General features: G+C 41.9%; 1 protein-coding gene across 1 annotated transcript; it reads left to right on the top strand.

Annotated features, from left to right (window-relative positions):
* Positions 1-435: 435 nt before the first annotated feature.
* LOC149301522 (uncharacterized) lies at positions 436-17,181 on the top strand. Its single transcript, XM_089484014.1, has 2 exons — positions 436-536; positions 14,614-17,181. The coding sequence occupies exons 1-2, from the start codon at positions 479-481 to the stop codon at positions 16,833-16,835; spliced, it is 2,280 nt and encodes a 759-aa protein (XP_089340140.1). The 5' UTR covers positions 436-478; the 3' UTR covers positions 16,836-17,181.
* The last annotated feature ends 976 nt before the right edge of the window (positions 17,182-18,157 follow it).

Consider the following 18,157-nt stretch of genomic DNA (forward strand, 5'->3'; position numbering starts at 1 on the left):
GGTCTGAGGATTCCCCAAAAGAGACCTCTAGTATCAGAGTTCAGGGAACTGGGCTGGAAAGTCCTAAGGGCCCCCAAAACTGCAGCCTCCCAGAGTCTCTAGGAGAGCCCCCTCCTCCATGGGCAGATGCCCCTGGACACGCTTTGGCTCCCCCTGGTTCATGGGGGGCAGGGAAGGGGCTGCTTGGCACCCAGTGGGTCAAGGGGGTTCTTTGGGAAGGGAAAACTCCTGCACCCCCAAATAGATACGGGTCAGAAGAGGGCTGAGACAGGAGGGGTCCCACTGGGTCCCATGGTCCAGCAGGAAGGAGGGGGGCCTTTCCCAGCCCCCTTTGAGGGTCCCATCTGGGCCCTGGGGCCCCTTCTCCTCTCTGGAGGGACTTTTGGGGAAGCAGAGCCTGACCTGCCCCCTTCCCTTCTTCCTCCCCATAGGAAATCCCAAAGAAAGGAAGAGGAGCTGCGCATTCGGACATCAGAGAATGGCGAAGGAGAAGGAGCTCCCAGGGAAGATGGATGAAGAACAGTCCCCAGAGAAAGGTAACTGAGAACCCAAGAGAGTTCTTTTTATCCTGGAGAGAAGTGACCAGTGGGGTGTCCAGTGGGGCTGTGTCTTGGCCCAGGGCAATTCAACACCTTTATCAATGACTTGGAGGACAGAATTGGAGGCATACGCATCAAATTTGCAGAAGATACCAAATTAGGAGTAGTAGCTAATACTCCAGAGGACAGGATCAAGATTCAAAATGACCTGAACAGACTAGAAAGTTGGGCCACAGCTAACAAAATGAACTTCAACAGGGAGAAATGTAAGGTACTCCACTTAGGGCAGAAAAATGAAATGCACAGATATAGGATTATGGGGGACAACTGGCTGAACGATAAACTTATACGTGTGAAAGGGATCAAGGAGTCAAAGTAGACCACAGGTTGAACATGAGTCAACCGTGTGATGCGGCAGCTAACAAGGCCAATACAATTTTAGGTTGCATCAGTAGAAGTACAGTGTCTAGATCAAGGGAAGTAATAGTGCCACTATATTCTGCTTTGGTCATGTCCCACCTGGAATATTGTTTCCAGTTCTGGGCAGCACAATTCAAAAAGGATGTGGAGAAACTGGAGCCATGAGTCCAAAGGCGGGTAACTAAAATGTGAGGAACAACTTAGGGAGCTGGGGATGTTTAGCATGGAGAAAAGAAGGTTAAGAGGTGACATGAAAGCCCTGTTTAAATATTTGAAGGGATGTCATGTTGAGGAGGGAGCAAACTTGTTTTCTGCTCCTCCAGAGACTAGGACCCAATGGAGCAATGGATGAAAGATTCCATCTCAACATTAGGAGGAACTTCCTGACAGTAAGGGCTGTCTGACAGTGGAATACATTCCTTCCTCGGAAATTATGGTGGAGTCACCTTCTTTAGAGGTCTATAAACAGAGGTTGGATGGCCATCTGTTGGATATGCTTTGATAGAGATTTCCTGCATGGCAGGGGCTTGGATGGGATGACCCTTGTGGTCTCTTCCACCTCTATGATTCTGTGATTCACTGCCCCATGGCCTTCTCCCTCTGGCCCCTCTCAGTCCCAGGGTGGCCTTAGAGAAAGGGAACTGGCCCCCAAGAGAGAGAGAAAGAAAAAGAGGGACCCCCCAAGACCCCTTATTCTCTGTGCTATGGCCTTCTCCCTCTGGTCCTCTCAAGCCCCGGTTGGCCTCATAGAAAGGGAACTGACTCCCAAGACAGAGAACAAGGTGACCCCCAATACCCCTTCCTCTCTCCTATTGCCTTCTTCCTCTGGCCCCTCTCAGTCCCAGGTTAGCCTTGGATATAGGGAACTGACCCCAAGAGAGAGAAAGAAAGAGGGGGACCCTAAGACCCCTTCCTCTCTGCCCCATGGCCTTATCCCTCTGACCCCTCTCAGTCCCAGGTTGGCCTTAGAGAAATGGAACTGACCACAAGAGAGAGAGAAAGAAAGAGGGGGATCCCCAAGACCCCTTCCTCTCTGACCCATGGCCTTCTCCCTCTGGTCCCTCTCAGGCCCAGATTGTCCTTAGAGAAAGGGAACTGACCCCAAGAGAGAGAAAGAAAGAGGGGGACACCCAAGACTCCTTCCTCTCTGCCCCATGGCCTTCTCCCTCTAGCCCCTCTCAGTCCCTGGTTGGCCTTAGAGAAAGGGAACTGACCCCAAGAGTGAGAGAAAGAAAGAGGGGGACCCCTTCCTCTCTGCCCCATGTTCTTCTCCCTTTGGCCCCTCTCAGGCCCAGGTTGGCCTTAGAGAAAGGGAACTGACCCCAAGAGAGAGAAAGAAAGAGGGGGACCCCCAAGACCTCTTCCTTTCTGCCCCATGGCCTTCTCCCTCTGGCCCTCTCAGTCCCAGGTTGGCCTTAGAGAAAGGGAACTGACCCCAAGCGTGAGAGAAAGAAAGAGGGGGACCCTTCCTCTCTGCCCCATGGCCTTCTCCCTCTTGCCCCCCTCAGGCCCAGTTTGGCCTTAGAGAAAGGGAACTGACCCCAAGAGAGAGAGAGAGAGAAAGAGGGGGATCCCCAAGATCCCTTCCTCTCTGCCCCATGGCCGTCTCCCTCTGGCCCCTCTCAGGCCCAGGTTTGACTTAGAGAAAGGGAACTGTCCCCAAGAGTGAGAGAAAGAAAGAGGGGGACCCCTTCCTCTCTGCCCCATGGCCTTCTCCCTCTGGCCCCTCTCAGGCCCAGTTTGGCCTTAGAGAAAGGGAACTGACCCCAAGAGAGAGAAAGAAAGAGGGGGACCCCTTCCTCTCTGCCCCATGGCCTTCTCCCTCTGGTCCCTCTCAGGCCCAAGTTGGCCTTAGATAAAGGGAACTGACCCCAAGAGAGAGAAAGAAAGAGGGCACCCCCAAGACCCCTTCCTCTCTGCCCCATGGCCTTATCCCTCTGACCCCTCTCAGTCCCAGGTTATCCTTAGAGAAATGGAACTGACCACAAGAGAGAGAAAGAAAGAGGGGGACCCCCAAGACCCCTTCCTCTCTGCCCCATGGCCTTCTCCCTCTGGCCCCTCTCAGTTTCAAGTTGGCCTTAGAGAAAAGGATCTGACCCCCAAGAAAGAGAGAAAGAAAGGGGGGACCCCCAAGACCGTTTCCTCTCTGCCCCATGGCCTTCTCCTTCTGCCCCTCTCAGTCCCAGGTTAGCCTTAGATAAAGGGAACTAACCCCCAAGAGAGAGAGAAAGAAAGAGGGAGACCCCCAAGACCCCTTCCTCTCTGCCCCATGGCCTTCTCCCTCTGGCCCCTCTCAGTCCCAGGTTGGCGTTAGAGAAAGGGAATTGACCGTAAGAGAGCAGGAGAGAGCATTCATAATATATAGGTTAGCATTATGTTTTTTGATGTTTCTTAACGTTTTTCTTTTTATTATGAGAATGTATTTTAACTAATTGTAATTTTGTACTTCAGCTCCAAAGGGAGAGGCGGGATACATATAAATAAAATTATTATTATTATTATCATCATCATCATCACCATTATTATTATTATCATCATCATCATCATCATCATCATCATCATCATCACCACCATTATTATTATTATTATTATTATATAAGTGGAACTCATCCCATCCCAAAAATTTTCCTATATCTGCAAAAACTCCAAGCGTAATTGTTGGAAATGTTCTCATTCTGTCCCAGGTTCCTAGTTCCGTTTTTGGTGGAATTCCCCCAGAAACAAAAAAATACTGGACAGAAATTCATAAAGTTATTATTAAACTTTATTTAAAAAGTGCTGTATAGTTTTAAGAACGGAGTTAAAGATAGACTTATTATTTACTCAATAGACATTTCTATTAGGGATGGAGAGGGAAATGTGGGGAAGGAACACGGAAAGTTTGTTTTCTGTTTACTAACAGAATGTTCTAGAACATTTAGTCCACAAAAGTGGAAAACAGAGACAATTCCAAATAGAAAGTAGTGGTTAACAAACATTTATGAAATGCCACAATTGGACAAAAGGACACGTTCAAGGAGGAAAAACAGAGGACAAACTAAAGGGGGGATGTATCTTAACAAACTTTAAGTTATATTCCTACGCTGCAAGCCTTCATTGGCTAGAAGAACGGATTAGTTTGAGGGACGTAAACGTGCTAAACTTGGAATGCTCTGATTTATAATAATAACTTTATTATGGCCATTTGGCCAGCACAAAATAACATCTCAAGCCTTTCAACAGACCAACTAGTAGAAATGGATCTACAGGTTACCTTTTTGTATTTCAATAATTGTCGTGCACGTGCCCTGATCACATTTAGTGAAATTAAATTTGTCACCCTAATATGCAAATGTAAAACTTTACTTTTAAGGGAAAGTATTTTTGTTTCCAGATACTTTACGAACACAGCTCCTCCTCAGCCATTGATAGTACATATACCGACTGTAACTAGTATTCTTCCAAACAAAACCCGGAATATAAAAGACCAAACTAAGACTGAATCTGGAAAACGTGATTCAAATAAATCTAACAACGAGAAAGATAGTATACCTTTTAATACTATTGAATCATCTCACCTTTCAAGCCTTGCAATTACCAAAGAGGAAGAGGAGCTAATTGAATCATTTTCAGGTCTATCCCAGACTACACAAACAGAAATAATAACTAGACTGGAAAAACTAAAGCAATATCTTTTAAATGTGTGCTCAATCAAAGAGCCCCCCCCCCTTTGAAATCTGTGAGAAGAGAGATAATAGAAAGACAATTACAGCAGAGATAAACCCATTAACTTGGACTGAAGTGAGATATTTGGATAACTTTGAGAATGGCTTATTACATACTAATAGGACCTTTAAAAAAGTAGCATCCAAAACAAAAGGCCTGGTAAGGTCAAGTGTGAGCTGTATCCACCCAACCCTTGAAATCATTGAAGAAATATCAGTTGACAAAAGTACCAGTAATAGTAATGTTTGTCAAACTACAGCAACTAATAACAATATTAAAACTGATTCAGATCTTCCAGACACACAAATGGTTTTTCCAACTACAACCCAATCTAGTCCCTTTTATACTGTGAGATCAAACATATGACAACTAAAGGAATGCTCAGATTTAAATTTGTTATTCATACATATCTGTGGTATATAAAACCTAAAGGTAATCCTATTTCTAACCACCACGTAGTAAGAAGATCCCTATTAAAATTTTGGTACAAAGTGAAGCAACCGTTTTGTAATCACATTCCCGCTTGGGTATCCATACAGGAAAAACATACTATAGAAGAACAAAATGTCAAGATCGACAGTGGTTCATAGAATCATAGAATCGGAAGAGACCACACGGGTCCTGATCCAGTCCAACCCCATTCTGCCATGCGGGAAATCCAAATCAAAGCATCCCCAATAGATGGCCGTCCAGCCTCTGCTTAAAGACCTCCAAGGAGGGAGACTCCACTACACTCTGAGGAAGGAGTGTGTTCCACTGTTGAACAGCCCATACTGTCAGGAAGTTCTTCCTAATGTTGAGGTGGAATCTCTTTTCCTGTAGCTTGCATCCATTGTTCCAGGTCCTGTTCTCTGGAGCAGCAGAAAACAAGCTTGCTCCCTCCTCAATATGACATCCTTTCAAAAAAAAAATTCTCCAGAAAACACCAACGTTAAGCCCCTGATGTTTCAACAATTTGTGGCAGTGAGCTCAATCAAATTCTGCCTCTGCTCTAGATTTCCTTGGATGAAAGAAAATGAAATAAAAGTAGAAATAAAGCTTCCCAGCTACCTCTCTCCTCTTCCTCTCTGTAGCAGGAACTGCTCTGCAGAGGCTCTGGGGGAAGTAATAAAGAGCTAGTCTGCTAGCTCTGCCCCTAGTGACTCACAGGTGTGACTCACTGAAGATGTGACTACAAGCACACTCTTCCTAGAGTTTAAAAAAATTAAACAGTCACCACTTACAATGGCTTCCCAGCTACCTCTCTCCTCTTCCTCTCTGTAGCAGGTTCAGAGATGGAGATTTAATAAACATAACATCCGAAGGGAAATATGTTATGAAGGAAATGGAAGAAATCCATGGCAAAGGAGAGATGCAAGATTGGTTTCTATATAATCAACTGAAAAGTCTCTTTAAGATAGATAATGAAACAATTGGCTTGACCATAGAAAAAAACCAGATTGATAAAATAGTGATGGATCAACAAGGGAAACATATAGCAAAATATTATAAGTTATTAAAAGAGAGAGATCTTGGAAATGAAACCATTAAACATGGTATGATAAGATGGGCACAGGATACCAAAAAGGCCATTACTATAGTGTTACCCATGCTGCTTCATATAAATTTTGGTATAAATGATAGCCCTTAATGACCCCTAGATGAACTCTAATAGCCTGTCCACCATTGCCAGCAAGGCATGAGGACATGTACACACACCCCTGAGGGGCACCCACATCATCATATCTAGAGAGTCGCATAAGAGGATTATCATAGGACCAGGAAGAGCAAATGTTTGCCTTCCCTGAGGCTCTTGCCCCCTCCTTGAGTCTGTTGTCCGAGCAGCTTAAGACCACCAAGACAATCAGACAGGGACATCCAGGAGAAAAGCAAGTAATTAAACACCTTTGTTCTCACCATCAAGCACCTTTGCCAGAAGCAAGATTTTGCCTATAAATATCATCAGATTTGCCTGTTCATGAGGCCAGTCTGGATTTCAGAGGGAAGCTATGTTCCTTTGAATCCTGGCTCCTGGCCAGTCATTCCATGGCTGAGCCTCATGCCATCAGCATCATATTCCATTTGGATTCCTGGAGGGAGTCTACATTCTGGTAAGTATCACCCCAGTGATGCCTAAAATCCTATTCCATGCTCACCTCTCATTTTCCTGAGTCTTGAATGCATGTGTGTGTGTATGCGCAGCGAAGGTGTTTCCCCTATTTCAATAAATTAGACATCTAGTTATTAAAGTCTGTCTCAGCTCTATTTATTGGAATCTCCTGGTCTACTCCGTATACATATCAGGAGACGATTCTGTAAGGGCCGTCGTAGCAGGCCCTCCTCTTGCAATATTTGAGCTAATAACAATAATAATAAAATTCCCCTAAACGGACCCTTGGCTACAATAGAAGAATGGAGAAAATCGTGGAAAAGAACTAACAAATTTACGCTGTGCCAAAACTAAGAAGAACTAGAAGGACAACGATGATATCTATGATCTTATGTAAATAGATGTCTCTGTGTTAAAGTGTTGGTGTGTAGAACTAATATGTAGTGGAGTTATATGTTTGTTTGTTTTTTGTTGTTGTTTTATTTTTTATTTCCTATAGGTTGCTATATGGTTTCTAACTCTTCTCTTTATGTTGTTATACTTTATTCTAAATAAAATTTATAAAAATAAAAAAGGACACGTTGGATGAGGAGGAAACAGAAGAATACAGTGCGCCCTCCTGATATGCGGATTTGAGCATGGCAAACCCATGCACATACACCGCCATTGGAAACAAAAGTCCCTGTCCTCCCTTCCCTCCCTGCTTACCTTTTGCCGTGGGAAAGGCCAAGTGTTGGTGCTGGAAGCCTTGAAGCGCCTTCTGCGCTCCCTCCTCACCGCCGCCACAGTGGGAAAAGCAATGGCAGTGCTGGAGACCAAGCCTCAGCCTCCTTGCCACCCTCAAAGAAGGGCTGGATGGCGGTGTTAGATGCCTCTTGCCCCCCAACACCACAGCCACTGGGCCTTTCCCATGGCGGCGGTGTGAGCAGAAGTGCCAGAGGTCTTCAAGGCATCCAGCACCGTAACCCGGCCTTCTTGCCACCTCTGCTGCCACAGAAGGACCGGATACCGGTGTTAGAGGCCAAGAGGTGGCGGTGAGGAAGCCGGGTGGCAGTGCTGGGGGCCTTCAAGGCTTGCCCTCCTCACGGGAAAGGCCTGGTGGCAGTGGTGGCAGGAGCCAAAAGTCCCATTAAATACAATGACATAGCAAAATGATGTCCCTTATAAAAAATGGAAAATCAAGGTTTGACATTTGAAAATTATACTTATATTTTGAATATTTTCAAGCTGTGGATGCTTGAATCCATGTATAAAAAATCCATGTATAAGAAGGGCCAACTGTAAAAGATATTAAGGTAAAGCAATAAATTCATAAGAGAGATGGAAAAGTGATCCCAGGTCGAAGGAAGTCAAACCTTTTTGTTATGTGTATTTTACCAAAAAAAAAGGACATGTAAGTTTTCTGTCTCGTTGGACATGTCTGATGTTGGATGTTGGTATGTGGTTATTTATGTTGGATTGAATGTCAATAAAAATATAATTAAAAAAAAATATTTGCAGGAAAGAAGAGTCTCATATTCTAAACAGAGGTAAATCAGAATGGGGAGATTGGCAGGGAATATTAAAGAAACAAAGATAAAAGTAAATAAAAATTTGGATCATAACCAAGTCTATTTGCAGTTATTGAGAAAAGAAAGTGATTATAGATGGAGATTAGATGAATCGTTATTAAAAGAAAAAAGGACAGAAAAAGAAATTAAGGAACAAATAAAATTTTACTTTAAGGAAAATCTGGAAAAAGACACTAATATGAAAATTGTTTGGGATGCAGCTAAGGCAGTAATAAGGGGCCATTTGATAAAGAAAAAGCGGAAAAAAAGAAAAAGGAACAAAATTAGATAAAAACAATTTCGGAAAAAACACAAAAAAAGCAAAAAGAAAAAATAGAAGACCCAAAGCATAATAAAATAGAGAGATAAGAGTTTTGAACAATCAACTCAATATAAAAATGACAGATGAAATTGTTTAAAAAAAAATGAAATTTACAAAACAAAGACAGTTTGAATATGGAAATAAGGCAGGGAAATTTTTAACATATAAAGTTTAAAAAATGAGAGAAGAAAGACAAATCATGGCATTAAGAGAAAAGGTAATAACGAAACAATTCAAAATCAGGGAAATATTTCATAGATACTACCAAAATGTATATAGGAAAGAAGATAGGAGCAAAAGAAAACAGGAAAATTTAGAAGAATACATAGGAAAATAGAAATAATCGACATGGAAAAAGAAATCAAAGAGAAATTGAATCAAACAATCAGGAAGGATGAAATAAGAGAAGCAACCAGGAAAGGAAGGTAAACTCCTGGTCCGGATGGATATACATTATATTTCTACAAAATCTTTGAAAGTGAATTATTAGAACCCCTTGAAAAAGCATTTAATAAAATATTAACAGAAGGTATTCCCAACTCATGGAAAGAGGTGAATATAACTTTAATACCTAAGGAAGGAAAAGAATTGGATTGCCCACAAAATTATAGGCCTATTTCGCTACTGAACACGGATTATAAAATATTACGACCATTCTAGCAGAAAGAATTAAAATAATCTTAAAAGATTGGATAAAAGAAGACCAGTGTGGTATTTTACCAGGTAGACAAATTAAACAACATACAATAATCATAATTGATCTAATTGAATATTATGACAAAAACCCAAGCAAAGAAGTAGCACTGTTATTCCTAGACGCAGAGAAAGCTTTTGATAATTTGGATTGGGATTTTATGTTAAAAGTATTTAAAAAAAACCTAGATTTAGGAGACAACATTACAAAATGGATAGAAGAATTATATAAGGAACAATCGGCCCGAATTATAGTTAATGGAATTAGAACAAAAGAATGTATAATAAATAAAGGAACAAGACAGGGATGCCCATTATCACCTTTACTATTCATAACATGTTTGGAGATACTCTGTAATAAAATTAGAGAAGAAAAATCAATACGAGGAACGAAAATTAAAGGTAGGGAGATAAAAGTAAGGGTGTACGCAGATGATGTGGTACTGGTAGTAGAGGACCCTATAGAAAATATACCTAAAGTTTTAAAAATATTAAATGAATTTGGAGATCAGGCGGGATTAAAAATAAAGAAAGAAAAATCGCCTATAATTACGTGCAATATGACAAAAAAGAAACAAGATTCCATCCTTCTCATGGCTCGCCACATTTCCCCTAACCTGATCCCCATCCGGCCTCTCCCTGTCTCCCTGCTTCCCTTCCTCTGTTCCCTCTGGAACTGCCGCTCTGCTGCCCCTAAAGCAACAGCAATCCACGACCTTTTTCTCTCCAAATCCCTTAATCTCCTTGCTCTCACCGAAACCTGGCTCCCAGCCCATGACACTGCTACCTCCACTGCCCTTTCTTTTGGTGGTCTCTCCTTCACCCACACAAGCCGCCCTGAGGGTCGAGGAGGCGGGGTTGGTATCTTGCTATCTAACTCCTGCCAGTTCCAAGTTGTATCTTTTTCCCCCAGCTATCATTTCTCTTCTTTTGAGTTTCATCCTATTAGACTCCTTTTTCCCCTACAGCTCCGGGTCGCAGTTATCTATCGCCCTCCTGGCTCTGCCGCCCAGTTCCTTTCACACTTTGAATCATGGCTGACATTCTTTCTTTCAGATTCAGTCCCCACTCTGATCCTAGGTGACTTCAATATCCACATTGACTATTCCAATAACCTTACAACATCTCGCTTCAACTCTCTCCTAGCTTCTTTTGGCCTCCAACCACATTCCAACTCTTCAACTCATTCTCTTGGTCACTGTCTTGACCTAGTTCTTGCTGCAAACTGCACTATTTCTGACTACCTGACACTTGACTTTCCACTATCTGATCATCACCTAATCTCCTTTGCTCTTACTCATACTCCACCTCCTCGTCACACTGTTCAACGCCATTTCTGTAACCTTCAATCTGTTGACGCTAACCATCTTGGTCTGACCCTGGATTCATCTCTCTCTTCCCTAAATCTTGGGGATTCTGCTGACTCAGCAATGTCTTTATTTAACTCCACTCTTTCCTCAACTCTCGATCATTTTGCCCCTGTCTCTGTACGCACTTCTTCCTCTAAGACTAGACCTCAGCCCTGGCTTACCCCCAACATTAAGTTTCTCCGGTCCTGCTCTAGAGTGGCTGAACGTCTTTGGAGAAAGTCCAAAGAGTGGGCTGATTTTATCCATTTCAAATTTGTTCTTTCTTCCTTCTCACGTGCCCTCTCTATGGCAAAACAGAATTATTACAAATCGTTGATCTCCGCCAATGAGAGGCGCCTGCAGCGTTTGTTCTCCATCTTCAACTCGTTGCTTAAACCCCCCTCTCCTCCTGTCTCTTCATCATTATCTCCTAATGACTTTGCTAATTATTTTGTCTCTAAGATTACCACCATTCGCTCTGAGATAGTCCCTCCTGATTCCTCTTCTGCTCCTAATCTTCTTTCGCCCTCCCCTAACAAATTTTCTGTGTTACCTCCTGCCTCTTTGGATGAACTCTCTACATTTCTGAACTCTTCCAAACCTGCAACCTGTCCTCTTGATCCAATTCCTACTCGTTTTCTTATTTCTATAGCTCCCTCTTTTCTGCCTTCGCTTCTCCATATCTTCAATCTCTCTCTCTCTCTACAGGCTCCTTCCCATCGGACTTCAAACATGCTCTCATTTCCCCAATTCTGAAAAAACGAGTTGGGCTTTGGGGGGCCACCAGCCTCCTCCTTCCTGCAGGTGAGAGAAAGGAGGATAGGAAGGAAGGAGAGAGAGTGGAAGGGAGAGAGAGAAAGAAAGAAAGGGAGAAAGATAGGGAAAGAAGAAGAGAAGGAAGGAAGGAGAGTGGAAAGGAGGGAAGGAAAGAAAGGTGTGGAGGGAGAGATGGGGAGAAGGGAGAATGAGAAAGGAAGGGTGGGAGGAAAAGGAAGAGAGAGACGGATGGAAGGAAAGAAAGGAAGGAAGAGAGGTGGAGGGAGGGAGAGAACGGGAAAGGGGAGAATGAGAAAGGGAGGGGGAAGGAAAAGGAAGAGAGAGATGGGTGGAAAGAAGGACAGAGATGAAAGGAAGGAGAGAGAGTGGAAGGGATGGGTGGAAAGAAAGAAAGAAAGAAAGAAAGAAAGAAAGAAAGAAAGAAAGAAAGAGCGAGCTCTGTGGAGGTAGAGATGAAGAGAAGAGAGCCAGGAAGAAAGAAGAAAGGAAGGGGGAAATGAAGGCGAGAGGGATTGAAAGATGTGTGGAGGGAGAGATGGGGAGGGAGTTAGGAAGACAGACATGAGGGAAAGGGGGATGTGAAGGGAGACATAAGGAAGGAAGGAGAAAGAGAAGGGGAGATGGGAAGGAAGAAGGGATGGACCTCTGCCTCCAGCAGGAAGGGAGGGAAGGAAGGAAGGAAGGAAGGAAGGAAGGAAGGAAGGAAGGAAGGAAAGAGGTGTGGAGGGAGAGATGGGGAGAAGGGAAGGGAGCTAGGAAGACAGGAGGGAGGGAAGGAAGAAGGAAAGGGGAAGAGAAAGGGAGAGGGAAATAAAGGAAGAGGTGGAAGGGAGGGAAAGAAGAAAGGGGAAATAAGGGAAAGGGAGGAAGAAAGAGATGCCCACCATTGGCTTTTTTGCGGGCCTCTGACGGGGCCTGGAAAGAGGGCGAGGCCTCCAGCGCTGGCCCCACCCCTGGAGTGTGGAAGCTCCACCCCCAGTGTGTGGCACCGCCCCCAAAGGGTCGAAGCTCCACCCCCCGGCTTCGGCCCCCCAGTTGTCTGAGGGACAGAAACCCGGCCCCCGGCTCAAAAAAGTTGCCTACCCCTGTTTTAGATTGTAAGCCTGAGGGCAGGGAACCATCCAATTAAAAAGATTGTATGTACAGCGCTGTGTAAATTTACAGCGCTTTATAAATCAAGGTTAATGATAATAATAATAATAATAATAAGAAGAAGAAGAAGAAGAAGAAGAAGAAGAAATACTCCAGGGGAAAATAGGAATTAGGATACAAAAAGTGAAATAATTGGGAATCTACATTACTAAGAAAAATAGTGATTTATTTGATAACAATTATAAAAAGGGTTGGCAGGAAATAAAGAAAAATTTGGGAAAATGGAACAAATTGCAACTATAATTATTAGGGAAAATAGCATTAATTAAGATGTCCATCCTACCCAAAATCTTATTCTTATTTCAAAATTTGCCAATAATTTACAATAATGGAATCTTTACAACACGGGAAAGGGATTTAAAGAGATTCATGTGGGCCAGAAGGAAGGCAAGGATTAAGTGGACAACATTAATGAATGACAAAGAAAGTGGGGGATTAGGAATGCCAAATTTGAAATTATATTTTCATGCATGTTGTCTGGAATGGATTATCAATTGGATTGATTTAAAAGATGAACAATTATTAAATTTAGAGGGATTCAATTTAAGATATGAGTGGCATGCATATATGTTTTGGGGTAAGGTAGAATTAAATAAAGAGTTTAAAGAACATATACAAAGGAAAACATTATGGAAAGTATGGATGAAATATAAGGAAAAAATATAGAGAGCATTGCCAGATTGGACCTCCCCACACGAAGCAATATTAAAGAAAGGCAGAATAGAAGGGAAAGATTGGTTGAGGTATAAAGATCTTTTAAAGATATCGGAAGGGAAATTAATAATGAAATCAAGAGAGGAAATGATTAGAGAAGGATATAATATAAATTGGTATTTATACTATCAATTAACAGAAAGATATAAAGCAGATGTAAAGCAGTTCGGATTAACACAAAAGAAGACGGAAATGGATTTGATATTATTAGATAAAGGGAGGAAGAAAATAGAAAAAAATTATAAATTAATACTAAAACTGGAACTAGAACATGAACGAATAAAACATTGTATGGTACAGTGGGTGCAAAATATACAATTTGTATTGTATATTTTGCACCCACTGTACCATACAATATGAAAAGTATACAATTTGATGCATGGAAAAGAGCCTGGGGACAAGATTTAAAATTCACATTATGCTCAGATATAAAAGAAAACTTTTTTAAAATGATGTATAGGTGGTATATAACTCCAAATAGATTGGCAAGGATATACAAAAATGATAAAGGAAATCGCTGGGGGTGCGATCAAAGTGTGGGAAGTCTCTTTCATATATGGTGGACATGTCCTATGATAAAGAAATTCAGGATTGAAGTACATAAGAGAATCAGGACAATAATACAAATGAACTTCCCCCTTATACCGGAAATGTGTTTATTAAACATAGTAGAAAATAAGACTCTAAGACAAAAGTTAAAACCACTTCTATATTTAATAACCGCCGCCAGAATTACAATAGCTAAATATTGGAGAAACAGGGAAATACCTAAAATGGAAAATTGGTTGGAAAAATGTTGAGAAGTAATTGAGATGGATACAATGACTATGAAACTAAAAGAAGAAATATCGGAAGAGGAAAATCAAATATGGGTAAGAGTAAGAACTATATGAGACGGAAAAGACAAAATAAGAAAAGAATAGAGAAGGAGGAAGGCTATACTGATTCTGTGTTGTAAACTGGAGAGATACGGAAAGGTGTACATTCTTAGTATAGAAGCCAAAGAGGAATGGAGGAAGGTGAGATAAAGGTGAAGGGACACATAGTTTTTGAGGAATGTGGGTCGCATAGCTAAAATAGAAGGAGCACTCAAAAATAGATAGAAGAAAGGAAAGGGGGGTGAGGGGGTTAATAGAATGGAATATGGAATGTATAAAGTATAGAGAATTGTACCCTTTTTTTATTCTGTAAATATTCAATAAAGATTATTTAAAAAAAGAATGGGGAGATTATAAAATAAAGAAAGTAATTCAGATTGATTCTGTGCTTGGCTCCTAAATGCTTCTCCTTTTTCCTGGTGCAGGTAATGAGCAGCAGAGAGAGAACTATGAGAAGCCACCTGCGACATCAGTGGAAATTATGGAGCCTTTCATGGAAAAAGAGGAGTTTGGAAATCAAAAGGAACTGAAAAGGAAAAGGGGAAACCAAAGGAAGAACAAGGAGAACAATTCCTCTGCCTCTCAAGGTGCCGAATTTCCTGAACAACTGACTTTATACTCAGACCAAGATGAATGTCTTGCCTGTGGAAGAATATGCAAATGCAAATCACAATTAAACACACACTTCAGCGTTCCCATGGGAGAGAGACCATACAAATGCATGGAATGTGGGAAGAGCTTCAATCGTAATGATAGTCTATGTTCACATCAAAGGACCCGCGCAGGAGAAAAACCATATAAATGCATGGAATGTGGGAAGAGCTTCAGTCAGAGTGGAAGTCTACATATACATCAAAGAAGCCACACAGGGGAGAAACCCTATAAATGCATGGAATGTGGGAAGAGCTTTAATCGAAGTGGACATCTACATCGACATCAAAGGACCCACACAGGGGAGAAACCTTATAAATGCATGGAATGTGGGAAGAGCTTCAGTCAGAGTGGAAATCTACATAAACATCAAAGAGCCCACACAGGGGAGAAACCCTATAAATGCATGGAATGTGGAAAGAGTTTCAGTGACAGTGGAAATCTACATCTACATCAAAGAATTCACACCGGGGAGAAACCATATAAATGTGTAGAATGTGGGAAGAGTTTTATTAAAGGTGGAGAATTACGTTTACATCAAAGGACCCACACAGGGGAGAAACCTTATAAATGCATGGAATGTGGGAAGAGCTTCAGTCAGAGTGGACATCTAAGTTCACATCAAAGAACCCACACAGGGGAGAAACCATATAAATGCATGGAATGTGGGAACAGCTTCAGTGACAGTGGGAGTCTACATTCACATCAAAGATCCCACACAGGGAAGAAACCATATAAATGCATGGAATGTGGGAAGAGCTTCAGTTGGAGTGGAAATCTCAGTTCCCATCAGAAGACCCACACAGGGGAGAAACCATATAAATGCATGGAATGTGGGAAGAGCTTCAATCGTAATTATAGTCTACGTTCACATCAAAGAAGCCACACAGGAGAAAAACCCTATAATTGCATGGAATGTGGGAAGAGCTTCAGTGACAGTGGAAGTTTGCATTCACATCAAAGAACCCACACAGGGGAGAAACCATATAAATGTATGGAATGTGGGAAGAGCTTCAGTCACAGAGGAAATTTGCATTCACATCAAAGAACCCACACAGGGGAGGAACCATATAAATGCATGGAATGTGGGAAGAGCTTCAGTCACAGAGGAAATTTGCATTCACATCAAAGAACCCACACAGGGGAGAAACCATATAAATGCATGGAATGTGGAAAGAGCTTCAGTCGGAGTGGACATCTACATCTACATCAAAGAACCCACACAGGGGAGAAACCATATAAATGCATGGAATGTGGAAAGAGCTTCAGTCGGAGTGGACATCTACATCTACATCAAAGAACCCACACAGGGGAGGAACCATATAAATGCATGGAATGTGGGAAGAGCTTCAGTCACAGAGGAAATTTGCATTCACATCAAAGAACCCACACAGGGGAGAAACCATATAAATGCATGGAATGTGGGAACAGCTTCAGTCAGAGAGGACATCTACATCTACATCAAAAAACCCACACAGGGGAGAAACCATATAAATGCATGGAATGTGGAAAGAGCTTCAGTCAGAGTGTACATCTACGTTCACATCAAAGAAGCCACACAGGAGAAAAACCCTATAATTGCATGGAATGTGGGAAGAGCTTCAGTGACAGTGGAAGTTTGCATTCACATCAAAGAACCCACACAGGGGAGAAACCATATAAATGTATGGAATGTGGGAAGAGCTTCAGTCGCAGAGGAAATTTATATTCACATCAAAGAACCCACACAGGGGAGGAACCATATAAATGCATGGAATGTGGGAAGAGCTTCAGTCACAGAGGAAATTTGCATTCACATCAAAGAACCCACACAGGGGAGAAACCATATAAATGCATGGAATGTGGAAAGAGCTTCAGTCAGAGTGGAAATCTACGTTCACATCAAAGAACCCACACAGGGGAGAAACCCTATAATTGCATGGAATGTGGGAAGAGCTTCAGTGACAGTGGACATCTAACTAAACATCAAAGAGCCCACACAAGGGAGAAACCATAAAAATTTGTAGAATGTGGGTAGAACTTCAGTTGGAGTGGACATCTATGTAAACATCAAAAAACCCACACAGGGGAGAAACCATATAAATGCTTGGAATGTGGGAAGAGCTTCAGTGAGAGTGGGAATCTAAGTAAACATCAAGGATCCCACACAGGGGAGAAACCGTATAAATGCATGGAATATGGGAAGAGCTACAGTCTGAATGATAGGCTGCGTTCACATCAAAGAAGCCACATGGGGAAAACCTTATACATGTATGAAATGCCAAAAGAGCTTTTCTGGGAAAAGATTAGAACGTGAAGGGTTTAAACTATAATGGCTGACATATTATCAGATAAGGGGAAGGGAGAGGATATGAAGAGCTGACAGTACCGGGGGGGGGGGGGGTGTCATAATTTTAAAGTTTTTATGCACAGATGGTAGTCATTTGATAGGTAAAATGTATAAATTGCTACTTATGTTTGACAATGAAGAAGAACAGGTATCATTAATTGGACTAAATTAATCGGGACTTAATAATTGAATTGATCAAAGGAGAAAGGTACAAGGAAAACATGTACAGAATTATGTTTATACGGGCAAATTTCTTGTGCATAAATTAGATAGATAGATAGATAGATAGATAGATAGATAGATAGATAGATAGATAGATAGATAGATAGATTTATTTTTGTATAGCATATACCATTACAAAAAAAGTTCATATAAAAACATATAAATATAAAATATAAGCAACAACTACATTGTATAATGTACATTGCATTGCATGGTTAAAACTGTCTTTTGAAAACAACAACAGCAACGTAAGATGGGTCTAAAGCAGGGGTAGGCAACCTGCGGCCCGCGGGCCGGATGCGGCCCGGCAAGGCCTTGGGACCGGCCCCAGCCCGGTCCTGCCGCCGATTGCCGCTGGGGCCTTTGGGGGGCAATTTCTATAGAAGGCTCAGAAACATGCATTTATATTAACATTTTTTTAAAAATCAGCAATTTTTTTCGCGTGTCCTCCATTTTTTTTTTTAAAAAAGTGTCTTCCATTTGAAAATTTTGTCCTACGTTTGTCCTGGTTTATTTATATATTTAATTTTTTAAAAAAATTATTTAATTATTTATTTTTTGGCTTCGGCCCCCCAGTTGTCTGAGGGACAGCAACCCGGCCCCCGGCTCAAAAAGGTTGCCTACTCCTGGTCTAAAGAGACATAATAAGGGGCCAGATACAATAAAGCTCTATAACATAGGTTTACAGAGCTGAGGATATTCAAGAATAGTTGGGCTTCAAAACTATCCTGTGACGCAACCATCGTCTTTATAGAACTTCCTCCTTA

This window comes from Sceloporus occidentalis, unplaced genomic scaffold (genome assembly GCF_023333645.1).
Source record: "Sceloporus occidentalis isolate IW3139 unplaced genomic scaffold, rSceOcc1.0.p SCAF_21, whole genome shotgun sequence".
Lineage (NCBI taxonomy): Eukaryota > Metazoa > Chordata > Lepidosauria > Squamata > Phrynosomatidae > Sceloporus > Sceloporus occidentalis.